The sequence below is a fragment of the Apteryx rowi genome, unplaced genomic scaffold (assembly GCF_003343035.1).
Source record: "Apteryx rowi isolate R43461 unplaced genomic scaffold, aptRow1 scaffold_1089, whole genome shotgun sequence".
Classification (NCBI taxonomy): domain Eukaryota; kingdom Metazoa; phylum Chordata; class Aves; order Apterygiformes; family Apterygidae; genus Apteryx; species Apteryx rowi.
The window spans coordinates 136,789-163,670 of NW_020447296.1; the positions used below are offsets into that span (position 1 = coordinate 136,789).

Sequence of the window (26,882 nt, forward strand, 5' to 3'; positions counted from 1 at the left end):
TAATTACAGCTAGGCACTTCCAGTCAAGACGTTGTCCTCAATTGTAGAAAAGGGAATAAACAAGTATTTTCTGTATATTTACTGGATACTCCACTGCTATGGCCCTGGAAGCCTCCTGCACCAAACTTCCTGACAGTGTAAATCCTGTCTTGTGACCCTGAGTTATCCTCACTTGCAGGATCCTCAGAAGAACCGTGTGTACCAATGGCAGGGGGTGGAACTAGAGGCTGGCCTAATACAGCTTGCCTTCCCCCTCACCTCTGACCCCATCCATGGCTCCTACAAAATAGTCATGCAGAAGAGCTTGATGTCCCATGCAGAACATTCCTTCAGCGTGGAGGAATATGGTAAGGAAAGGATATAGTGGCTGCAAGTGGAGCTGACAGAAATGCCTTTCTCTGTGGGCTCAGGATTTGGGATTTCCTGGGGACAGCCTGGGGAAAGGAAGGATTCTGAACACATAGGCAATGGGGTCCAGAGGAGCAGACCCAGAAGGCACTAAATGCCAAAGGTGGTTTGTCACTTTCTGGCCTCTCTGCCATCTCCCCAAGTTGAATTTTCTCACAGCACTCTTGGGAGTACGGGACTTGTCTGACAGGTTTCCTGCACATGGCCTGTGACACCAGTTTCAGCTGACTTTGTTTTAGCTGCTTTTCAACTCAGCAGCATGTTGCAAGCAGCACTGGATAGACCAAGCGATGATGATTTTTGGTGAGCCTGGCTTGCTTTTCTTATCTCTTCATCCATTCTGTTTTTCCACTTGTAGCTGTGAGAGCTTTAAAAAGCCTCTTTTACCTTTCCTTCCTTGTTTCTGCAAAAGTTAAGAAAATATCTTTGGCTGGAGATGAGCCATAGAAAACTTCAGTTCAAAGAAGAACGTTCCAGAAATGTTACAAGCAAATGAAAATAGGCTGGCAGTAGAGATAAAGTAGGAGAAATATGCTGTCCTGAGGACCACTCTAACCCCCAGTTCTGTACCAGATTTTTTCAGGTCCTTACAGAAGTGTGCTCTGGCTAGTCTGTGTGTCTTTGAGGAACCTGCTTGTCCTGTACTGTTTAATGATTCTCCCACTGCTCCCCCAAGCTGTATATAGAAACTGAATTACCCAGAGCATTACTCAGAACCTGCTGCTTTTGGAATATATGGGTGCATACCCAAAGAAGATTGTAACTGAAGTCTTTTGGAGCTGCCTTTATTTTGTTGAAAATTAGGCATTGAGACTAGTAAGAGAGCAGTGAATAGTCTGAACATAAACTTGGTTATAGGCTTTAACTTGCCATGGTAAAAGATGAGCTCTGCCTCCTTCCACAAAGATCTATCTGACCTCCCCAGTCAAAGTCATATATCCTTTTCATAGCCTCACACTAAATTAGTTTTTCTTTTATTTGATCTCTAGTCTTATCCCAGGAATCTTTCCTGTTGCTATCTCTCTTACAGCTTAGGCAGAGCCATTTGAGGAAATGCACCCTGAGGTTGAAACACTGAGCTCTGAGGCAAATTTATGTTTAAACCGTATAACCCAGGAGTGCTTTCCAGTTCCTGGGTCTGGGGTTGAACTGTCCCTCCTCTCACTTCCTTGCATTGGGAAAAAAAACTCAGGTGCCCAGGCTGGAAGCAAGCTGTTACATGCTTCAGTCCAGTCCTCAAGTTGAGTAGTTGGGGGCTTAGGATTCCAGCATGCAATATGGGAAGAAGGATGTAACTTACACTCAGGGGCACAATATGCTTTTTACTTGCCAGCCTTTATCAGGCTTTATTGCTGCCTAATTCACTTGAAAATGTAGATCTGAGATTCCAGAGCTAGATTCACTAGAAGAGTCTGGACATGCAGGATGGTTTCACATGACACATATTAGGGATCCAAACAGCAAATTTGAATCTCCAAAACAATAAGAAACAGCCAGAGGAAGCCAATTATTCAAGCCCTTTCAATGTGGTAAATGACACAGGTGGTAAATGTGCTGCTCCAAATCCTAATTGCAAATTATGTATTATAAAATGTGGAGCACAACACACAGGAATGGTATGACCCTCTGAATGGGCAGAGGTAAGGGATCTACAGAGCTGTCTAGCACCAGCAGAATTACATGTGCTGAAAATCAGAGAAGGTAGGGGCTACAACTTTCCTTAACTCCCTTCAAACCTAAATGGTGGTGGAGGCTGGCAAAAAAAGGTAGGGGAGGGATAGCAGAGCTGTCCTGAAGACTATGGAGAGGTGATGGTTCATATTAGGCTGATTCTGGCTCTGTATCTTGGGGCAGCAGAAGGTAGCTGTTGTATCTGCTACCCAGCAAGGAGATAGCTGTGTAGTACAGAGTTTTCCCTCACTCTCCTCATATCAATCCTTCTCTCTCCTGTCTAGTGCTGCCCAAGTATGAGGTGCTGGTGAAGCTGCCCAAGCTGATCACTATTGAGGACAATGAGTTTCCAGTGTCTGTCTGTGGTCTGTGAGTCACAAAGCTGGAGTATATCTTCCTCTCTCATTCTTCACTCTTCCTTTCTTCTGAGAAGGACAGAAACAAGATCTGGAGTAGGCTCTTCACACTTTCCCCAGACATCTGGTGTAGACTTTTTCCACTTTATTTATTCTGAGCCTAAAGCTTGAACAGAGAAAATGAAGGGGCTTCTCCATGCTTCTTAAAAGGTGATGACAAACCAGTCAGGAGATTTCTCCTCCCAATTTACTCTACATTTTCTCCTTCTTTCTGTTTTTACATTTCTTCAGATAGAGCTTCTGTGCTATTCCTGACCCCTTGAATACTTGGAGATGTCAGATCAGACATCACTTAAACAGGTGGTACAAACCCAGTACTCTTTTTCTTAAATTTGCTCCTTCTGAGCTCCTAATCACCTTTCTACCTCTTCACTGAACCCTCTGCAGTTTGTGAATGGCTACCTGATACAAAGATACTCTAGAATGAATGTAATTTTCTACAGACAATCTCTTTCTGCATTCCTGCAGAGACCTGCCACCTAGAACAGATTCTAGTGGATAATATAAGGGTCTCATCAGGGAAATGATGAAAAAGTAATCACTAGAATCATTAAAATATAAGATTAGCCGGGCTTTAGAGAAATAATATTAGGGGACTATCCACAGTGGTCCTCTGGGAGATTAACAGAAACTGTCTGTTGTTTCTGAGTGTGACTCTGTCTGCTTGTCTCATCACTTAGTATATTCTTTAATACTCTGTGATTATAGATACACCTATGGGAAACCTGTTCCTGGTTTGGTGAATGTCCAAGTGTGCTGAAAATTTTCACATTCTAGTTCAAATTGTTATGGGAAAGAAGCAGAAGCAGTATGTGAGGAATTCACTAAGCAAGTGAATCCTGAGATTAAAATCTAGGGGTCTTTTCCATGGCTAATGTTGTCCAAAGGCGGGCAAATCTGTGTCTGTGTTGGGAGATAGTAGGACATCAGTGATATGACTCTGTCCATGGAAAAGCAGCTGTGCTCAGAGGAAGACATTGTTAGGCCATGAGTCATTGGGCTGGAAATAGAAATGGTGAAGAAAACCCCTCAGCTGAAATCCTGACCCAATTAAAATTAATGACAAATCTCCAGTTAGCAGCTGTGAGGTCCCTGGCATTGAAACCCAAAATGAGAAAGGAATCTTGAAAGGTTTTTGTAACTGTGGGAGAGACTGACAGGGAGCAAAGAGCAAAAAAGATGAGTAGAAAGCAAGAAGTCAATATAGAATATGGACAAAAGGAAAGGGTGACAAGGAAGAGAACAAAGACAATAGAAGAAGCAGGAACAGAAGTAAGACAGAGGGGAGTTAACAAGAAAACCATTGTGTGCCTTGGAGAATTGAGCTTGAAATGCCACACAGAACATAGAAAATATGTGAATGAAACACTAGGAACAAGGCTGTAAATAAGTTTTGGTCTTGGAGACAGCCCTACAATATAAGGCTGGAATTATAGTGAGCAGAAGTTGGGCACGTTGGGTATTGTGGTATCTATTCCTGTTCCACAAGACATGAAACTTGTTCACTGAATTTTGAGTTTCTCCCCAATCCCCTTCTTAGGCAGATGCTCATGGGTGTGTTTCTGATGTAGTAAGGACCAAGATATTTCAACTCCAGTGCAGAGGATATGAGATGAGCATTGAGGTGCAAGGCAAGATCACAGAAGATGGCACAGGTACATATCACATGGAAATGGCAAAGTGATGGCAGGCCACAGTAACAGAAGGGCCTGGCAAAGACGAGGAAGGTGGAGTGGCATATCCAGAAATGCTGCAACTCATTAATAATCTCTCTTTGCTGTGCTCTTTCTCAGGAGTAGAGATGACTGGAACAGGCTCCTGTGAAATCACATCCATCATGAGTAAAGTCAGCTTTGAGCTGTTGGACTCTTATTACAGACCAGGGATCCCACTCTTTGGGAAGGCAGGGAACTTTTGAGACCCTGTACAATGAATGGCAAAGGAAACTCACGTGTGCACATTCCCATCAGATGTAATGACAGTGTGTGCAGATGACATGGTCCACTTTCCTTTGCCTCTGCACAGGCAAACTAATGGCTGTCAGTCAGAGCACTCTAACATGTCCCTCCACCTCCCAATAAACATCTTGGTACAGAATAGAAGGCCCATTGTTCTGACACATGAGAATAATGCAAGAGTGGGCTGCTCTGCAAAGGAATATGAGCCAAGAGCTAAGGGTGACCACAACACAGGTGGGAGTATTGCCCTCACCAATGAGTGCGTAGACCCACAGTACACAAGCAGGCTGAGCAGAGCAAGGGTGGTGATAGAAAGAGGTTCCACCAACAGTCCAGTGATCACCAGACAATGTGAGTTGATTAGTCAGGGCTGAGCTCAATCCAGAAAGTCCACTCAACAAGACAGGAATAGCAGGAGAAAGGGCTGGACATAGATCTACCTAAAACATAGCTTAGGCAAGGACTGAAGCGATCAGATGGAATTCCTGAGCTTAGATGGAGTTCCTGAACCAATGGGCAGATAATAAATGGTGGTGTTCCAGGTAAAGCTTGTTGGGGAATTAAGACCTACTGACAAACTCAGGGTCCTGACAACTAATTTCTATAGGATGAACAAATTATTTTGCTGAGGATGATCTCCTGTCTCAGGCAACTCAGGACTCACCCCATGCATTCCCATGTCCCTGTCTCTTGCTCTTCTCCATAGGAAACATCCTGCCTTGCAAGGAGAAAAAGGGGTAAAGTTTTTAGGACTTGGGAATAAGTTTCTGTTTGTAGTCTAAAACCTAAAGTTTGGTTTTGCTCTATTAGGTGAAGCTGGTAGATGGGACCAGTGCTCCAATTGCCAATGAAACCATCATGATTTCTGTGGATGGAGACAGATGCAAAGGCAATTACACTACAGATGAGCAGGGACAATCCTGGTTTTCCATAGACACTACCACCTTCACAGAAGTCTCCTTGGAAATCCAAGTGAGTGGCAGAGAATGGGCAGAGGGACTGGGATAAACCTATCCTGCTGATCTGCAGAAGAAGTATCTATCCATAGATTATCAATCTTTCAGCCAATCAGAAGATAAGACAAGTTTCTTGGTGGAGAATCTCTCTTTCCTCTGTCTCCTGTGCATGGTCTCCTACAACCCTCTCTTTACCTCTCTTCACCTAAGAATGGGAAATACAAAACATACCCAGTGTTTTCCTATGGACGTTCATGTGACTTGTTACCTGTTTCTCATCAGCTGTAAAGTTTTTGTTCTTCTTTATCAGGCTGATCATAAATCTGAACTAAACTGTTATGACAGCAGCTGGGTCACACCTTCATACGAGCATGCAACGCAGAGATTAAGTCTATTTTACTCCCCCAGTAAGAGCTTCCTCAAAATCGAGCCCAAGTCTGAGACATTAAGCTGTGGCTCCACCACAGAGATCCGGGTACACTATATCTTCACACCAGAGGCATTAGGAGAGCAGAAGAAAGTTATCATTTACTATTTGGTAAGAAGTGTTTGTGGTTACTTTGATCTGTGGCCACAGAGAATGCTGTGGCACAGTATAGCTACCTTCCATGATGGACAGCCATTATATGTGGTCAGTCCTTAGCCAGCGATGGGAGAGGGGAGCTGAAGCTGAAAATGTAGTCCGTGGCAGCAGGAAATAAACACATTCTCATAATATTACCAGTGCTTCCCATGTTGTGTCCCAGGTGCAGGCCTGGGTAGGGTGTCCATGTTTTATCAAGAGCAGAAGAGGGACAAAATGGTGATATAGAGAGCATTGTCTTCGATGCAGCCATACAAGACTCATTTCCTAATATTCCACTCCCAATTTCCCCCATTCAAAATTCTGGTTCATATATGGTCACAGTGCAGAAACCAGCATCCTACAACAAGATGAAAAATGAGGTGGGAACCTTTCTCCTACTTGGTTTTGTCCTTTGGCAGTTACCTGACCACTGAAATGAAAGCAACACCTCCAGCCACAGCAGCAGCAAAGCCCAATAAGCTTAGAGGTTAGATTGCATAATGAACAATGGTGGAAAGTTTGGTATTCCAGAGCAAATGCAACTGGAACAGACTATAACCTGCTGCCACTGAAAGCCATGAACTGATTCATTTTGGGGGTGTCAAGTAGAGAGACTAATTCAGCTGTGACTGAACGATGATCTGTCACTCTCACTTGGGAAAACAGGAAGAATCACATAAGTATTTAAATAGAACTTCTTTCCCTCTAAATTTTTCTTGTTTATCCAGTTTAATTATACTAGCAGAAGAGATGAGACATAGAGTAGCTTTGCACAGCTAGAAGAAATCAGTGGAACAGGCATTTCTTCTGTTCTGATGGAGTCATGTACAGAACACTTGTGGGGAGTTAGAGTGAGATTACAAGAAAGAAACTTGTGGCAGAGATGTCCACATGCTTATTTTCAAGACTGCTAACAATAAATTAAAGCACAAGATTCCTCCTTGTCCCCATAGACTGGAAAAGCTGATCTTAAATATATACATACAGCAGGTAACCAAATGGTGAGGGAACTTATGTTTTTATGGGTGTGTATGCCACTCCTTGAAACTGAAAATGGTGCTATTGACTACATATCCTGCATGGACAGTAGTTGTATAAAAGGCCTTTTTAGTTTGGAAAAAAGGAAACTATTTCCAGAAATAAGGACATTACAGCTAGCATTCAGGCCATTGTTTACTGCCTGACTACAGGTACCTTGTCCAAGCTCTTCTTATTTACAGCCTGTGATCTTCTATTCTAACTTTATGTGAGTTATGAAGCTAATCCTGGTATAATTTTTCTCCACACTGTTTCACAGTGCAAGTGAGAGTGGAGCGAGGAGAATCTTTGATTAGTGTGTTCCAAAATGTTAGAAATGTGTATATGACCCGCCAAACTTCTGTGTACTCAGAGGCAAAATGTATTTTAACTTGTTGTACACATGCAACATATACAAAAGGGAAGCAAGATCTGACTAGTGAGGAAATACTGGTCCTCCTGAAGGTGAACATTTCTGGCTTTAAAGACCCAATAAATGCCAGTCAGGCTCTTCCTTAGTATCTTTCTGGTTTTTCTCACAGTCAGCAGTGCTATTCATGCTCACACCCTACAGGTGAACACAAGGAACATTCATTCTCCTTCTCTCATCACCTATAGCAACAATCACAGGAAGTTTTCTCTGTCATACAGGTGATGGCCAAGGGAGGTATTATGTTAGCAGACACCCATGATCTGACTGTGAATCTTGGAAAGGGTGAGCAGAACTATGCATTTTTAGCATCTTTGATGAAAATTTGGTGACAAGGGGATGTAGTAAAATTATTTCAGTTCAAACATTTGACAAAGTGGAAATGCATTTTGAAATTTAAATAATTTTAAATGAAGTAATTTGGGTTAGTTGTGTTTTCTCTGAATTTTTTCTGTTGCTATGTTTTTGACCAGAACATTTTTAGAAAAGCCAATAAAAAATGCGAAGAACATTTGGATCATTTTTTTCCTCAAACCAAATGCTTTCTGCTGACCATTGTACACTATTCTGATCGTGGGTACCTATGTTGTGACACCCACATGTACAGTGAGCAGAAAGAAGAGTGTATCTCCTTTTCTTTCTTTCTCTGTCTCACTCTTTTTCATTTCTTTTAGTATTGTCACTCCCTTATAAACATGCAAACAAGCATGTGTGTGTGTGTATGTATATATATGCATATTCTAACCTATACTTTTAATTTCATTCATATAAATGTCCAAGGATTTACACATTCACACAGTAACTGAGACTGCCTGGATAAGATTCATCTTTGAAAGTCTTTAGATAATGAGATGAGGGAGACCATTTTGGAAGTTTACGAGAAGGAGTTATACTGCAACAGATGTAAACAGTACGTGAAAGGAAAAGGTCCTGGGTGCTGCACGAAGTGATTTTGGGGGGTTCATAGAAAGTTCTGCTTCCTGACTCAGTAATAAACTAACACCCTGGCTCATGTCAAGAGATGTTATATCACCTTCATCCAGATATGACATGAAACTGAGGCCCAGCTAGAAAGAGTCACTCAACAGAGGGGCATTTCCCAGTGTGGCTGGAGTATTAGTATTGGTTTTCCAGCTAAATACTAGCTTGGAAGTAACTTTGGTAAGTTATTCTTCCAGCCAGTCTGCAACCTTGACTGCTTCCACCCATTACCACAGTCCCATTTATATGTTTTCTCCCTTTTTTTTTTTAGAGCTCAAAAAGTCTTGGAGCTTGAGGAAGGAAAGGGTTGGGAACATCTAGAAATGATGCCAGATGTTAACTGGGGAGAATCTAGAAGGCATGTTGGGGCCCACCAAACTCATCTCACTTGGCTATTGTATGATCAGTGTTTGAATGAATGCAGGTGTCTTCAGTATGAACCATAGACTTCAGTTGTGTATCAATATTCCTGCCCCCACTAACTAAAAATTTTCTGCAAAAGTGAACTAGACTTCTGCATCTGGGGAAGGCAAATACATGAACTGGAATTTCTTACATGCAGCTTAGCTTTTCTTCTCTCTGTTAGCTTATGGGACATTTCTGTTGACTTTCCCTGTTGAGACGGCAATTGCTCCTCTGGCACGGATGCTCGTGTACAACACTTCACCCAGTGGGGAAGTCATCGCCAGTTCAGCAGGTTTCCAGGCTGAAAATTGTCTCCCCAATAAAGTGAGTATAAGTCAGTGATTGTGCAACCCAAGTTTGTCTCTTGGGCAGTAGCTCAATCATCATTTTCAGAATGGAGGCAGACTTCACAATGGGTTCATGAAATGGTCTGATCAGATGCTGACTGTGGATTAGTGACTGAATCTCCAGAATAAATTATGGCTGTAACTATAAAAGGTGGAGCAAGACAGAATAAGGAAGAGAATTGCTGGTCAATGTGAATTACATTGATCAAACTTGAATATATCAGAAAAGATTCAGGGCGGGAGTTGGGCACTAGCAGAGCTCAGTTCACAGTGCTAGATGCTTCAGTATAATAGTGTGTAACAATGTCTGGAAAAGTTGCTCCTTTAAATCCCTTTTGGGGTTGCAGGTCAGCTTGCTTTTTGCATCCCAGGAGGGTCTCCCCTCATCCAACATGCGCTTGCAACTGCATACCTCACCAAGGTCCCTGTGTGCCCTCCGTGCTGTGGACAAAAGTGTTCTGCTCATGAAGCCAGAAGATGAGGTCTCCGCCAGCTCTGTAAGTCTTGGCTATTTCTGGTAATGAGCACTTACAAAAACCAATCAGGTACCTATAAACACCAGAATGAGCATGGGGCCGTGTGTTATTAAAGCTTGAGCTGTTCTCACTCGTTTTTTAGAAGCTCACTTTTATCAAGGGGATGTTAGGTAGTGCCTGTGTCTCTGTGAGTGCTGACCCTGCTGTTACCAAGGGCCTCAGACAAGAAGTCATCTCAAAGGGGGGGAATGGGGGAACTGTTACCAGGGGCCTCAGACAAGAATACGCTCAAGGACTGTGACTGGTACATCCTGAAGGAGTATAGATAAACCAGCAGAAACCAGGATAAGGAACGAGACAGCTTTCTCAAACAAAGAGATGAGCCAAGCTGAGACCATATATGGAAAAGGAGCCCAGAGTTCATGGAAAGACACTAAGAGGCACCTCTTCAGAGACCACCAGGGACCACCAGAGACCACCAGGGACCACCAGAGACCACCATAGAAGCCCCCCAGAGACTCGGACTGCATGCGTAATGACTATGCAAATATGATAATTAGTTCCAGGAAATAGAATGAATATGTATAATTATTCTGGGAAATTTAAGGCATATGTATGTAACAGAGCAATATAAACTTTGGCTGATGCAACATACAGTATGCACTTTGGGCGGAGCAATCCCCCATGCATCCAGCACTGTAATAAAGAGAATGCCTGCTTCTTAATACTACATTGGTGTTAAGGAGTTTTACTCCCGATTTCAGTGACACTGCCACACTTTTCCTTGGCTGTTTGCATCTCCCCAGGTGTATGATCTGCTCCAGGTGAAGGAAATCCGGGGCTATAGCTTCAAAGACTACTGCCTGGAAGAAGACAGTGCAAACCCTTGTGTGTCACTTGACAACATATTATTAAATGGATTCCTCTACACACCTATTTCTCCTGATGGTGAAGGGGATGGCTATGACATTCTCAAAGTGAGCACCAGCCCTACATTTTTCTTTGCTATTCCTTTTTGGAACATAGTATCCTCTCCTTTTCTCCCCTGTCCTGAACGTCTTTTCCGGTGAACTTTACTATGAGTTTGCTAACCTGTGTATGAAAGCTGATAACTGGCCCAGACCCTGCATCTGTGGGCTCATCATTGGTGCCTGAGTGCTTCTCTCGGACATGAAACCTTTGAAAGGTCTCCCCACTGCTAATAGAGAAACCTTTAAAGGCTCAAGTAAGGAAATAGTCCTGGGAATTGATTCTGGTGTCATAATGTTAGAGACCCTTCCTTGATCATGCATGTTCTCTCTCTCTGTCTGGTGTAGATAGCCTTTAATAAAGTATCAGTTCTTGTGATAACCCAAGAACACTTCTATACACATCTAGAGAATCCTGCGTGAGACCTTTTGGGCATTCTCAGTCCAGTGCTTTGCACATGTGTCATTTTCACCTAGACAGACATTCTCAAGGTAGACCTGTGGCCTTAGCTTTCCACCTGATCATACCAGGATTTAGCCTTAGAATTAGCATAACATGAGCAAGTCTTAAGAACTGTCTTGAACCAGCCTATTTGGCATTTATATACAAGACTTTGTTGTTCTGATTGATTCTAGATATATGTACATCTACTTCTTGACATGTTAAACATTGTTTGCTTTCAAGGGTGTTTGCATATTTTTTGTTCTTTTCCTTTCTTTTAATAGAAATTGGGCTTAAAAGTCTTCACTAGCAGCAAGATCCATAAGCCTCAAATCTGCCAGCATTACACGGGACACATGATGGAAAGGAGTTACAGTGGTTCTAGTAAGAAGGCCTGCTTCATTTTACCTCCCACACAACTACCTAAAATTTACCCTTCCTGTGTCTTTCCTCTTCTCTTCTTATTTGAATATTAATTACATGAGACAGACAAGATACTATTCTCAGATATGCTGGTTTAATTCAGAATTGCTCCCTTTTGGACTCAGTGCTGAAATATGAAACTGATGCACCTTTGTCTGCTTATCTCCAGGGAGGCAGATGTACCTGGCTAGAACTGCATATGCTCAGTGATTCCCATGCCAGGCCATACAGTAGGGATCATGTAGGCCCTAATACAGTCCACCCACATTGGACAGACTGTGCCAGCATAAAATAGTAGCTTTGTTCTATCAAATCTGAATCCAGTTGTGGAACCCTTAAAAAGGACAGTCTCTACTTCTAGGTCCTCACCTTACAGCAATAATTAGAGGAACACCTAAGGCAAGAGTGGGCCAAGATAAATGAGAGGGTGACACAATTCTGTGGGTAGATGCTTTGCCACTGGGAGCTGAGAAATTTGGATTCTGTTCCAAGCTTTCCCACCCATGTGACTACAGGAGTCAAGGTAGATCACTTCTTTGCAGCTTCAGTGACTGTGAAAATAGAATAATGACATTATTTATTTTTCTGATGAGCTCTGAGATTAGAAAGGCTATATAACACTCTCAGTTGCATCACTTCCTATCACTGACTTTTCTTGTGTAGTATCCCAGGTCCTATTAAAAAGCAGCTTTTGGTCTCATGATAGCTTGTGTTCTAGTCATAACAGATCAGATCTTTGGCTTTGAAATGCAATTTCCTTCTTCAGAGCATGGCCTGAGACAGGTGGCTACTTTGAGGAGATGGAAAGCTTTCTAAGGCTGATGAAAAGCCTTCCGTAAGGCACAACACTACGCAATACTGTAAGAAGGGGTCTGTCTATTTTGTGACATTTGCTAACGGCCAGAAATATAAGGACACATGTTCAACTCAGAAGAATCTTGGGTGGAGGCTGTGACAGATAAGTGTGGCTGCCACTTCTGGTCATATATAAACACAATCAATTGTTGAACTGAATTTAATAAACTCTATAAAAATGTAGCATCTGGAAGCAGTGAATTCCACATTTGACTTCTATATTGCAATAGAAAGGTTGACTCTCCCTCAGTAGAGTCAACATAACTGGCTCTTCTTGCACTCCTAGGTTTTCTGGTGGGGGAAGAACTATCAACCCTACCCAATATCTGTTAGAAGAGCAGCAGCATTAGGAACAATAAAATATTGAGGTCACGAGAGAGCAATACATCAGAGGCTTCTAAAGAAAGCAGGTAATGTGAGAGTAAGAGTGTAGTACAGGGAATGCTGTGATTAATTACAGATAGACACAGTTCAAAATTTGAATCTGCAAGTCTGGCCATGTCCAAGGTTTGAAAGCTGTTCTTTCAAATTTAAAATTTTGTCTCAGAATAACTGCTAACTGGAAGAAATGTGTGCTCCTGATATAGAATAGAGTTTGACATCTTTCTTTCTTTCTTTCTTTCTTTCTTTCTTTAAATTAATAAATTTGTTAGTCAGTGCATTGCGACTGGTTGAAGATTCAGACTATGAAATGATGGAACAGACTGATGTTGGCAATCCTGTGGAGACTGTCTGGAAGTACTTCCCTGAGACATGGATCTGGGAGGTAGTTTCAGTCAAGTAAGTGTTTATGGGAATGGTGAGTGTGGTCAGTTGGATAAAACCTCAGAAGAGATTTAAGCTTCAATGAAAGTGTCTGTACTTCCATGAGAGGGGTGTTTCTAATAGACAAAGGGATTAAGGTCACTAAACAGAGGATGCTTTGGGAAGATATGCAAAAGTCATTGCATCTGCTCAGGAAGTTGCTGTCAATAAGCATTTTTTTTCAGTAGGTTGAGAAAAACACAGATGATCACCAAAATATGATCAAAATCCTGCTCTCTGTCCCTTACCAGCTCAGAAGGAAGTGCTGAACTAGATGTGACCATCCCTGACACCATCACCGAATGGAAAGCCAATGCATTCTGCACTTCGGCAGATGCTGGCTTTGGCCTGTCCCCAACTGTGTCCCTAAGAGCCTTCCAGCCCTTCTTTGTAGAGCTCACCCTGCCCTACTCTGTGGTGCGTGGTGAGGCGTTCACACTGAAAGCCACTGTTTTCAACTACCTGGCAGCCTGCATCAGGGTAAGAGACCCACAACTTTGCTCAGACTGACAGCTTAGGGAAGAATTCAATGGGTCAGTTATGGCATAGTTTTCCAAACCAGCTGACTGATCCCTAACTATAATTTCATAGAGGTGTATGAGAGGAGGAATTCTCTGTGAATTTCATGGCTGGGGGGGGGGGGATATGTTTTTCTGACAAAGGTTTGAAAGATGGGTTTGGAACCTAAAGCTTTGCTGCTGAAGGCCCCTGGCCTTTGACCTCTTAGATTTATGTCATGAACCTGTAGAAACAAGGAACTTGGGTTATCCATAGACCATAGTGCTATTGCATACCCACATGCAAACTCCAGGGTCACAAAAGTGGTTACACTTATTCAGTCTTTAGCTTCACCTCACAAAAACATCTCACAAAGTATCACACCAGAATTCTTGGGATATGCAGACTTCCTCTGATTTATTGCATCCATCCCTAAGGCACTAAGCAGAGCTCTGTAGCTTCCCTATTCTCCTCTGCATTCTTTCATCAACTAAAAGACCAGAAAGAACCTGGGAGGAGAATCCAATACAACCTGAATTGTCTTTGCTGGTAGTTTTACAAACACAGTTTTTCATTCTAAAAGGAATGAAGCAGAAACATGAAGGGGCACTGATCCAGTCATTCCAATTCAGTCTCATATATTTTGTTGTCTTTTCTGTCTTGTCTGCTATCTTTAGGTTCTTTGTTCCACTCTCCCTTGTTTCCTTTACCAGGAACTCCTTGCCAGAGTCTTACCTCTTCCCCTAACTAATTATGAGGAGGGACTTTAATTTATGTGAAGGTGATAAGTTTGTAGCTATTGCTTTGCCTTTACTCACTCAGCTGGTCTATACTATACTCTCCATTTCCCCAAAATGAATTTTTTTTCCAAAGACACATGCCCTGTTCTCTACATTTCCCTTCTAATCTCTTGTAATCATTCACACCTCAGTCTTTTTCCACTTTATCATCCAGTTCTTGCTCTGCCATATCTGTAAAGGCTCTCAGTCCCACAATATAACCAACTCCACTATCCATTCCTACATACTCCTCTGTCTCCAGTAACCCTAACTTTACTTCAATTCCACCTCCATGACAACTTTCTGTACAACTGGCAGGTCAGCGTGTCTCTAGCTAATTCTACTCATTTCCTGGCTACGCCAGTGGAGAAGGAAGAAGAATCTTATTGCATCTGCATAAATGAAAGGAAAACTGTGACTTGGGCAGTAACACCAAAATCTCTAGGTAAGAGTCTGGACAACAAGAAAATACTGAGATCAGGCATCTGTGAATGACATCAGATCCTTGGTGTGAGGAAGTAGATGACTCCAAACCTGTCTGGAAGGAACTCATCTATGCTAGAAGTGGAGAGTCAGTCCCTGAGGCTGAGACACTCCATTAGGATGCAGTTACCAGGGCATAGACAAACTATTGAAGGGTTATGGGCCATGGTTTTCTCAACACTTTAATAGAAATCACAAATTTCCTGGTGCATGCAAAGTGCTTAGACATTCCTGTTGTGGACCTGAGAAGTACCTCAGTGTGGCTGGGTCTGAAATATTTGAATCAAAGATTGCTTCCTCTGAAGCCTCCCAGAAAAAGAGTGTGATTTAGAAGACCTTCCCCTCCACAGCTCTTCCTGTTGGCTGGCTAACCCCAGCATATGTGGCCATCACAAAGGAGGAGGCCTATGTTGCAGCTGGATCAAGATAAAATACTGTCTTGAGTTTAGCTGTCCTCAAAAGATTCTCTGTAACACATCAGAGAGGGCCTGCAACAAACAGAAACCCACAATTCCCTTGAGCTGCCTGACATAAGTGACTGACCCCTCTTTTTCCAGGGCAGGTGGAGTTCTCGGTGAGCACTGAGGCCCTGCAGGACAAGCAGATCTGTGGGAATGCAATAGTTGAGACCCCTGAGAAAGGGCAGAAGGACACAGTGATCAGGCAGCTGCTAGTGGAGGTATGTGGGCTGATGAGTTCTGGTTGCACAGAAGAGTAATAATAATTTCATGCTTGATAGCAACTGTTCCTATATGATAAGGGTCTTCTCTTTTAGCAATGGTAGCAGCCCTAATGGATTTTGTGACTTTTATTCTTCACACCTGTGTAAAACAATTATTGATATATCTCACACCTGCCAATAGAGCCCATAACTTATAATGTTACTATCTTACAGTAAAAGCAGGGTATTATATTGCATAGTGGGATTGAAATAATAAGCAATAATGATAGCTCTGTCCCAGACACATCATCTGAGACAAAAATGAGGACTGCTTGTTTTTGCCTGTAATAAACCAAAGGGATAGACTGCAAATGGAAGCCTTTCCAGAAACCTTACGTGTCTCCTCCAGCACATGGCCAAGATTCTGGAATGTGGAACAGTCACCACAATCTACAAATATTTCCAAACAAAACTACCATCATTGTTTGTAATTATTTTTATTATACTTTTAAAAATACTCAAAACAATAGGAAATAACTCCTTTTTTTCCTTTTTTTCAGTGGCACAGAGTCTAGTTGGAGGCCTGTAGCTAGCGGTGTCCCCCAGGGGTCAGTCCTGGGTCCAGTCTTGTTCAACTTCTTCATCAATGACCTGGATGAAGGCACAGAGTGCACCCTCAGCAAGTTTGCTGACAATACCAAACTGGGAGGAGTGGCTGATACGCCAGAGGGCTGTGCTGCCATTCAAAGAGACTTGGACAGGCTGGAGAGGTGGGCAGAGAGGAACCTCATGAAGTTCAACAAAGGCAAGTGCAGGGTCCTGCACCTGGGGAGGAATAACCCCATGCAGCAGTACAGGTTGGGGGTTGACCTGCTGGAAAGCAGCTCTGCGGAGAAGGACCTGGGAGTGCTGGTGGACACCAAGTTAAGCATGAGGCAGCAATGTGCCCTTGTGGCAAGAAGGCCAATGGTATCCTGGGCTGCATCAGGAAGAGTGTTGCCAGCAGGTCGAGGGAGGTGATCCTCCCCCTCTCCTCAGCCCTGGTGAGCCCACATCTGGAGTACTGTGTCCAGTTCTGGGCTCCCCAGTACAAGAGGGATGTGGTACTACTGGAGCAAGTCCAGCGAAGGGCTACAAAGATGATTAGGGGACTGGAGCATCTCTTTTATGAGGAAAGGCTGAGGGAGCTGGGCCTGTTTAGCCTGGAGAAGAGAAGACTGAGAGGAGATCTTATTAATGTGTACAAATATCTTAAGGGAGGGTGTCAAGAGGATGGGGCCAGACTCTTTTCAGTGGTGCCCAGCGACAGGACAAGAGGCAATGGGCACAATCTGAAGCACAGGAAGTTCCATCTGAATATGAAGAAATACTTTTTCACTGTGAGGGTGACAGAGCACTGGAATAGGTTGCCCCGAGAGGTGGTGGAGTCTCCTTCTCTGGAGATATTCAAAACCTGCCTGGATGCAATCCTGTGCAATGTGCTCTAGGTGACCCTGCTTGAGCAGGGGGGTTGGACTAGATGATCTCCAGAAGTCCCTTCCAACCTCAGCAATTCTGTGATTCTGTGATTCTTTTCTACAGCTTTTTTTCAGGCAGTGTTTTGCAATGATAAAATCACTGCTTTTCCCATGATAAATAATAGTCTTAAAATTAATCCGTTGTATAAGACTCCTTGTGATAATAATAGCAAGGAAATAGTATTTGTTTGTTGTGTAGTGAGATCTATACACTATCACATGTTATAACATTGTCACTCCTGTGCATGACAGGGAAGAAATAATCTCATATTTAGTAAAGTTAAGTCAGGAGTAATATATGACGTTGAAATGCCTCCTTGTATTACAGGCATCCCAATTTTCAGTAAGGCAGAGCTAGGATTCATGTATTATAGCACTTCATAAAATTAACCTGAATGTAAGGATGGTACAACAATCCTATCTATTAGACCTCTTTTTTTAATTACCTTATTATTATGAATTTAGCTTATTTACAAATGAACTTGATTGTATAGTGCATTCCATATACTGGGGCATGAAGAACTGTCGAACGTTTCAGGAAATTTTCCCAAATCCATACATGCCTTCAAGAAAAATAGTATTTACTTTGTTCTTTGAAGATGTTAGAAAATAACTGAGTCTGAATCGTAGAGTCTTTTCTCCAAGATGTTGAAGGAGGGAAAATAACTGAATGGGCATTAAAATAATTTTATCGAGGTGTACGAGAGGTTTTACTGGTCTTATCTAGTTATTGTAATGAAGTAATTAATCTATAACTAGCTCTGACTGTATAGAATCAGGAATTAGCATGTAAGGCTTAACAGTTAATTAGCAGGGGTGGATACAGTGTAATTTGCTTGGGATGGAGCTGCATAGTCCCAGACACATGGATGACAATATCCCCTGCAGCAAGCAGTGCATTCTGGGGAGTGAAAAGGGATTGTGCTAGAGCCCCCATGGCATCTTCTTGCCCCTGGGGAAACTGACCCTTGATGAGAGCTAGCTGGGAAACAGGATATTTTTTTTCACCCAGGAATTTCTCAGCTGGAAAGGAAAATCTTTCAAATAATTATGGTTTTATAAATTTTAATTTCCTGTTGAAATGTTCAAAAATCAAACAAACAGCGGATTTCTCATTTAGTTACATTGCAAAGTGACATACTGAAACAAACAAGCAGAAGTCTTTACAAATAGAAGCATTTAAATCTGTCTTAGTTTATCCTAAATGTTTGGGGGTTTTTTCTTTTTTAATTTTAGATCTTTCCCACATTTTTAATCTTTCTCTGTATTTTCATATTGAAGAATGAGAGAATGTGTTTTAACTGTATGAGAAAGTGAAGGTAATACCATTTTTCATGTTGGAAAAAAGTTTTAGCTGGCAAAAGGTGGAAATCAATAATGAAGCAGGGGGAACGCTCCTATTTGGAGTTTAAAAGAATGGATGAAGGGATCTCACTGAAATAACTTCCAATAAAAATGCTTTCTGGTAAAGATTTCACAGAATCACAGAATCACAGAATGGTTGAGGTTGGAAGGGACCTCTGGAGATCATCTAGTCCAACCCCTCTGCTCAAGCAAGAGTTACCTAGAGCACATTATACAGGATCGCGTCCAGGCAGGTTTTGAATATCTCCAGAGAAGGAGACTCCACAGCCTCTCTGGGCAACCTGTTCCAGTGCTCTGTCACCCTCACAGTGAAAAAGTATTTCTTCATATTCAGATGGAACTTCCTGTGCTTCAGATTGTGCCCATTGCCTCTTGTCCTGTCGCTGGGCACCACTGAAAAGAGTCTGGCCCCATCCTCTTGACACCCTCCCTTAAGATATTTGTACACATTAATAAGATCTCCTCTCAGTCTTCTCTTCTCCAGGCTAAACAGGCCCAGCTCCCTCAGCCTTTCCTCATAAAAGAGATGCTCCAGTCCCCTAATCATCTTTGTAGCCCTTCGCTGGACTTGCTCCAGTAGTACCACATCCCTCTTGTACTGGGGAGCCCAGAACTGGACGCAGTACTCCAGATGTGGGCTCACCAGGGCTGAGGAGAGGGGGAGGATCACCTCCCTCGACCTGCTGGCAACACTCTTCCTGATGCAGCCCAGGATACCATTGGCCTTCTTGGCCACAAGGGCACCTTGCTAGCTCATGCTTAACTTGGTGTCCACCAGCACTCCCAGGTCCTTCTCTGCAGAGCTGTTTTCCAGCAGGTCAACCCCCAACCTGTACTGGTGCATGGGGTTATTCCTCCCTAGGTGCAGGACTTTGCACTTGCCTTTGTTCAACTTCCTGAGGTTCCTCTCCGCCCATCTCTCCAGCCTGTCCAGGTCTCTGAATGGCAGCACAGCCTTCTGGTGTATCAGCCACATTTGATTCCTGAGTTTTATGCAGAGTGTTTTGGACCAGATCTACAGATCAGAGGGTGTCTTTTCTGACTTCAAAAATTGGGCCAGATGCTTTTGAAACAGAGGGATACAAGTTACCTTTTTTAAATGTGGTCATAAATCATCAGCTGACTGTGTCATGTATTTATATTTGAGTGCTTTAGTGTGTCACTTGTGGGAGCATTGAAGTGCTTTAGTCATCACCCAGCAAAACTCTTGCACACATATCTTATCAGTATCATTGACACTCAGATGTAATCACAATCTAAAATGTTCTGCTAGACCACGCTAAGGCGAGTATCACTTTGCAAGATAGAGTCCTGTGGCTCTATTAGCACTATCTGTAATGTTACCTTGTATGCTATCAGCATCATAACCTGTGAAGCTACACAGTCTCTCTGGGTAATAAGAAAGGAAAGAACACGTATTAAATTGCATGTTTGTAATTAGCCAATATGCTATAATCCTGCAGTACCCTCCCTTTGGTGCATGGAGGAAATCACTTTTGTAAGCAATTTCTATTCAGTATGATGGAGTTATCACAGGACAGTTTATAAGTATTTCATTTTCTTAGAGTCCATCTTAGTTTCCTTCTTGATATTTTTTCCCTGCTTTTTTACATGCCTGTTTCCACATCTTCATTCTCCTGCTGTTTTTCCTCATCATTTCTGCACAAATCTTTTCTTTCTGTTTTTCATTTTTCACTTTTTTATTCCCTTTTCCCCAAAGCCAGAAGAGACCGAGGTGGAAACTACCTACAACTCTGTGCTCTGTGCATCTGGTAAGAGCATCTTCTTTCCTGGGATTCTCTTTGTCAAGGGAAAGACAGAGAAAAAAGACAAGGATTGAGAAGAAGTCATCTCTGAGAGGAAAAGGGTAGGGATGTGATAAAACTGAACAAAGTAGAGGTATGTCCAGCTGAAACTGAAACTCTTCCCAAAGGAGATGTGATTGTGTGTAATTTTCCCTGCAATGACAGAGGCAGAAGCATGGCTTTTAGGAAGTGAAACTGGTCTGGACCCTGTGGGGAGAGAATATCTGAGATTTTATAGGGTTATCTCTAAGGTCTTTTATTCTATGGGAGTAAAATACCAAACTGGACTCTATTGTCTGCCAAGTCTGCCCACCAAAGCAAAAGGGGACAGAAAAATACTCTGGAAAATGTCAATCATGGCTAACCAATAGTGCCATGTGGCAGTCTGTATGTGAGGGCATTGCAGGCCCAATGCAGAATTTGCAGGATGGGAGTATTTCACAACAAAAATAAAGATGAGTGCATTTGCTGTAGGCAGGGGGCCTGTGAGGAGGGGATGGTGTCACAGCTTCTGCATATGCAGACATATCAGGAACTGTAACCAAATTGATTTGTTTCTTTTCCCCAGAAAAGTCAATGTCAGAGCCAGTTGCCCTGGTTCTCCCAGAGAATGTGGTGGATGGCTCAGCCAGAGCATATTTCTCAGTGTTGGGTAAGTGAAGCAGTCTGCATCTCAAAGTGTCACATGCTATGCTGAAGCATTGCCATGTTTCCTCAGCCTGTGAGTCTACTGGCCAGCCCTGAATTATATAGCTTGACAATTCTCCCATTCCCCAGGTGACATCATGGGCACTGCCATGCAGAATCTGCACCAGCTTCTCCAGATGCCATTTGGCTGTGGGGAGCAGAACATGGTCCTATTTGCACCAAACATCTACGTCCTGGACTATCTGAACAAGACAGGGCAGCTGAGTGAGGAAGTCAAATCCAAGGCCATTGGATATTAGTGAGCGGTGAGCTGGGACACGACTTTTACTTCTCTGTTCGTTCCTTCCCTTGGCAAATGGATAAGGACAGTATTGGCCACTAGAGTGAATGAATTGGGGGAGGTCATCCTAATGCATTCTCTTAAAGGGAACATAATACTCTAAAAAGTCAAGTTTATATAATGTAATATCTGGAAGAGAGAGAATCCTGTATTCAGGTGGAGATTCAGGATGAGAGAGGACAGGTTCCACAAAGGAATGTAGAAAAGGTTCAGGACTGGCAATACCTCAGTGTAGTCTCTGTAATAAAATGGATTTATGAAATATATAATCCAGGCTGTAGTCATTAATCATGGCAGCTGCTCACAGTAGATCTCAGGCCCTCTTTAGGATTAAGATTTAGAAAGTGTCACTCATCTTCATCTAGGCCAGAATTTTAGCACGGTAGCTAGGACATGTGGGGAGATGTAAAATAAGTATCGATGGACATGGTGGATATCTGTTGACCGGCAAGAGACCATTTTTATTTAGTCATTTCTCAGAACATTGCACTTCCTCCAGTGAAATGATACATTTTTCTCGGTTCTTATGCTCTTTGTGGCACACTTTTATATTCAGTTCTCCTCTGGGTGCCATTTTCCCATTTCTCTCAAGTCTTGGATACATCTACCTCTCCTGCTTGTCATCAAGTCTAGGGCAGAGACCTTCAATGACTGCAGATACCCAGTTTTCAGATGTTTTAGGAGAGAGGAAGAACACAAGGGTGGAGGTACTTGGGGCTGTGGGTTTGCCTTAACATTCACTGCAATACTGAGCAGTGTAGCTCACACTCATGTCCTATGAAGGGAGGCATTCTTGTCCCATGTCCAGTACATTTTCTTTGTATGGCTTCTTGAAAAGTACTGTGGCAACTAAAATAACCTCCCACTCTCCATTTCAGGATATCAGAGGCAGCTGAACTACAAACATTAGGATGGCTCTTATAGTACCTTTGGGCCTCGTTATGGGCAAGCTCGGAATACCTGGTAAGACTTCAGCACACTGGCTTTTCATTTCTGCTCTTTGACCTGTCCCTTCTCTCAGTGTCCCCTTGTGCTTGGTCATTGTCAATGGGAGCTGGTCAGAAAACAGGTTGTGGGTGTGGAGATGAAATGATAATCATGGCATAACAGGATAATCATGTGGGATAAAGGAACTAGGAAGAACGCTAAGGGAGATCCCCCTTAGGCTTGTAATGCTGCATTGATAGCTGTTTACTTCCCCTGATACCCTGTTTCAGCTCAGATGATGGTGACCTGCAGGCTGCCCTAACTAATTCTTGCTAGCAGAAGTTAGTAATCGATCCCCAGAGTGCCATTGCCCAGCTATATGCAGCCCTCAGACCTATGAATGCCAAGCTCCATTTAGCATTCGTCCCTATCTCAATGAGTTGCTAAGCTAACTTGTCATTTCCAACTGTACCTAAGTCCTGTAGCTTCTACTGCTTTCCTACAGACAGGTGATGTCCACATGGGCCCTGTTGCTTAAGATAGGCACAGGGCCTGGTTGGACCTTCTGAGTGCTTTTTGTTCCTTACAGGCTCACAGCCTTTGTCCTCAAGTCCTTTGCCCAGGCCCAGCCTCACATCTTCATAGATGAGAAGCACATCCAGGATGCCTTGGTCTGGCTAACTCAGAAGCAGAAGGAGAACGGCTGTTTCCGCAGTTCTGGGACACTCCTGAACAATGCCGTGAAAGTAACGTGTCTGCCCAGTCGGCTCCACCTGAGCTTTGTGAGGCTGAAACTTGCCCATAAACCAGCCTGGGACCAATGCACTTTCAGCATTTGGACAGATTAGGGCAGGGGGAGAGATTTATGGGAGTTATCACAGAACCAGAGAGAAGCCAATGGTACCTTCTGAAGGAATTACCACAATTAGGAGGCCAGGGAGAATTCTTCCCTGTGGGATGTAGATACTGTAGCATAGACAGAAGGCAGTGGTGCTGTGTGAGGTCAACATCTACTTTTGTGGTTCCCTGCAGGGTGGAGTAAACGATGAGGTCATGCTGATGGCCTACATCACTATTGCATTGCTGGAGATTCCTCTGCCTGTAACGGTATAAGTCTGCACCTGGTAAGCCTGAGTCACCCATGCTACTAAACTGCCGTACTAGTGGCCACTAGACTATCAGGCCCCTATACTCTTTGAGAAAAGAAATCCCATCTGAATATTCTTCAATATTCTTCAAGTTCAAGTCTAGATTGGAATAAGCATTTCCCTCCAGTTTTCTTCACAGTCCAATCCTGTCTCCCTTTTACACCTTTCACTTAATCTTTGTCTAAATTATTTTGTGGAGGATCTTGCTTTTGCTCTTTTAAAAGAGTGCAGCTTGGATAAACAGTTAGTTAAATAATATTTAAGTCTTTGATATGAGCCAAATAACAGGTTTTCTACACCCGTAAATAATCTCCTTTTGCTTTCCGGCATAATAAATTCCTATTTACCACTTGTATGGGCTGATTGTGTTGACACAACAGCGCAGGTATGTAAAAAAGGTGGCACTCAGAGTCATTCTCATTTTCTCTGCATCATGTGGATTGTCTTATGGGAAATTTCCATCCTTAATGTGTGAACAATGAGATCATCAACAGTAGTCTGTGAAGAGCATGAGATCTATTTAAAAGCAATATGGGTTTGGTCATTCTTATCCCTGAATTTAGAAGTTCTGTGAAAAAAGCCACTGCTTCAGCTAAAACTGAGGTGTGAATTGCAGCAGGACTGCTGAGCCAGGATAGTTGCAGAATGTTCTCACTCCTTTTGTGCTGCTATAATCCCTCTGCTCCAAATGTAGTAGGGGTTATTTTGTGTTCAAAGGGTTTTTTTGTATAGTGAGGATGAGTAGAAGGAATTTTTTTGTCAGTAGTGTGATATGGATGACATTAACTTCATCAGAAGAAGATTTTTTTCTTTAGTATGGGTTGTGTTTAGAAGGCAGCTTCTCAGGCAGAACTGTACTGATAAGAACATGGACATTTTTCACCTCCCTGTTTAAGCCTAAAAGTGCCACTGAATTTTGTCATAATCAAGCTGTGATATGGATACATTTCAAGTCAAGCTGAATTAACTCTTAAGCAGAGAACCGCCCTTAGATATTTGGCAAACATAAGATTATTTCTATAAATAAAATAAGCTATATTAGGCCCTTCATAAAAAAAATACTGTTCTGAGCATATGTCATCTACTGCCATGCCCTGTCATTAGACTGAGCTTCCATACACTTACCTTAGAAACAGTAGTAAGCACAGGAAAACTTGGGTGAGGCATAGACCCAGACAATTTTGGTTTTATTCTTTGCCCTCTCAAAACCAGCTGAATTGCTCCTTCAGAAGTGTCTACAAAAGAATTCATCTTCCAGGAGACACCCAGTGAAGGAAAAGTTTCAGAACAGAAGAGTAGTTTGAGAAATATACAAAGCCTGGAAAATTAATAGTCTTTTCCTTCTGGACCATTGATTAGGCTGTAACTGTGTTGTTAGGCTGCATGTTCAGCAGATCATGTGATGGCCTTTTGCAGTGTCATTGCTTCAATATTATACCAATTTTTCTACCACAAGTGAGGAAAGATCACGTGTCAGAGTGAAAGGTCCTGGGGTGACAGTGGCTGTTTAGAAATACTTAATACTGTGTAAAGTAGCTACATTTTGTGTTGCTGTGGGCATTGCACTCTTAAACTATACTAGAGATTCTGGCTTTAAAAAGTCATGTATTGTTAATGTTCACATGTCACAAACTGTTTCAGAAACCAGAAAAAAGATATTCTATCCTGTGCTGAGATAGAATTTATCTCCAGGATGGAATCTAGAATGTCAAGTTCCAGCCAGAAGGAAATGTTCTCAGAAGCCTCTGGAAAACCTGAAATAAAGAAGGGCTAGATCAGAAGGTCAAAGCAGAGGACAGTCTCAAGGTGATARAAGAGGAAAGCAATTATCCAATTAATCTACAGAGTAGAGGTATAGTGCAACATGGTAAGTCTATAGAAAGAAAATTCAGACAGAATATTAGGAAGCTCCCCTTGCAGTGAGAGACAATCAGGCCATGAATTCATCTCTCAGCAGAGGAGTTGGAACCCTGCTTCACAGTCTTTAAAACAAACTGGCAAAAAAACATTAGAGCAAGATGTAATAAGGAGCAAGAGATACATATGATAAGGAAGAGTCTTCTGCTGCCCATTTAGTACCTGGGATATCTGACCTTGAGGGGAAGGCACAGACCATGGAATTGGCTGCTTCTAGCAGACAGGGCAGTAGGGATGCAGAGGGACTGTAGATACCGACCGATTCCTGTTCTTCTAAAAAAGGAGGCACAAGCCTCATTTCTCCCCCGCATTCCAAACACTAGCTATCTCTTCCCAGCACTCCATGGTGCGTAATGCTCTGTTCTGCCTGGAGACGGCAGCAGATGAGAAAGGAAGCCATGTGTACACCAAGGCACTGCTGGCTTATGCCTTTGCCCTGGCCAGGAAGGAGGAGAAGCGGAAGGCACTGCTTGGCTCACTTAAAGAGGAAGCCGTGAAAAAGGGTGAGTGCTCCTGGTGAGACATCTCTTTCTTCCAACCCACTGGCCTCACACCTTCCATTGATAAAATGACTTCTGTGGGAGGGGAAAACTCTTAAGGAGATGAAATACTTGTGCAAAGACAGAAGTCAAGCTGGTGTCATGCTAAATGGTTACATTTTTGAAAAAACCCTCTCAGTCCGCAGTCCTACATCTGTGCTCTGAGGAAGGTGATCATGAAACACTATGCACCATCCCCATCTCTGCTGAAAAGAAGGGTATCTCTGCTAGCATCTCACCTCGGTCAGGTCCTCTTGTCACACCAGGCACTGCTTAGCAAATGAACACTCCTTCCAGTGGACCCGCTCGACACAGAACAAAGTTTACTTTGCACAGCACAAGGGAAAATACATCAGCAAAGAGCTGCATGTGCTGAGGGAGAAAACCATTACGCAGGTCATTTCAGAGGTCCTGGTTTAAGCTCTGAGTGTTCCAGGAATCGTGTAACAACTCAGAACCACTCTGGTAAAATCTGGTTGGACAGTCTGTTTAGGCAAGTGTTGAGTAGCATGGTTGTGAAGGAAATATCACCATTCCTTTTTGTCTTCTCTCCACACTCCCTGCCTCCTGCGAAGATGGATCTGTTCATTGGCAGAGGCCTGGGAAAGAGCCAGAGGTTGATCTCCCATACTATCACTACCGAGCTCCCTCTGCTGAAGTGGAGATGACAGCCTATGTGCTCCTTGCTCAGCTCACCACACAGCCAGCACCTTCCCAGGATGAGCTGTCATTTGCATCACTTATTGGAAAGTGGATCAGCAGTCAGCAGAATCCCAGTGGAGGCTTCTCCTCCACCCAGGTGAGCTGCTTCCCTCCTGCAGCCTCACACATCAATGTCAGAAGATAAGAAGTGTGCGAGACCAAGGTGGGAGCATGGTAAGGTATGCCAGGGTGGGCACTATCTCCCTGTGGTACATACCATGATTACCAAGTTTCCAAGAAGCTAGAGGCTAGTATTTCAAGAAGCACCTCTGGGAAKGACTGGTATTTCCAGTAACAACCTGGCTTTCTTGAAGCAGTGGAGCAGAAAGGTAGAGACATGAGGGACCTGTTTCTGTGCCTTTGGAGGGAGCTCCCACTACAGTTTGTTTGTGCATACAAAGTTGTTATTTCAGCCTAGATGTTAGTGGAGT

The 26,882-nt window shown here is 43.0% G+C and overlaps 1 protein-coding gene across 1 annotated transcript in view; it reads left to right on the plus strand.

Moving 5' to 3' along the window:
• The window catches only part of LOC112969116 (ovostatin-like), a gene marked incomplete at its 3' end in the record, with an annotated part of 70,687 nt that extends 44,139 nt beyond the window's left edge, over window positions 1–26,548 (plus strand). The window contains 23 exon segments of the mRNA XM_026072042.1: window positions 179–347; window positions 2,364–2,437; window positions 4,036–4,150; window positions 4,289–4,398; window positions 5,264–5,425; window positions 5,720–5,947; window positions 7,643–7,706; window positions 8,989–9,131; window positions 9,502–9,651; window positions 10,437–10,607; window positions 11,325–11,424; window positions 12,972–13,098; window positions 13,374–13,602; window positions 14,718–14,844; window positions 15,440–15,561; window positions 20,146–20,197; window positions 20,799–20,882; window positions 21,008–21,176; window positions 22,240–22,290; window positions 22,735–22,891; window positions 23,178–23,252; window positions 25,548–25,713; window positions 26,325–26,548. Of these exon segments, the coding sequence (XP_025927827.1) occupies window positions 179–347; window positions 2,364–2,437; window positions 4,036–4,150; window positions 4,289–4,398; window positions 5,264–5,425; window positions 5,720–5,947; window positions 7,643–7,706; window positions 8,989–9,131; window positions 9,502–9,651; window positions 10,437–10,607; window positions 11,325–11,424; window positions 12,972–13,098; window positions 13,374–13,602; window positions 14,718–14,844; window positions 15,440–15,561; window positions 20,146–20,197; window positions 20,799–20,882; window positions 21,008–21,176; window positions 22,240–22,290; window positions 22,735–22,891; window positions 23,178–23,252; window positions 25,548–25,713; window positions 26,325–26,548 (3,069 nt within the window).
• Between the last annotated feature and the right edge of the window lie 334 nt (window positions 26,549–26,882).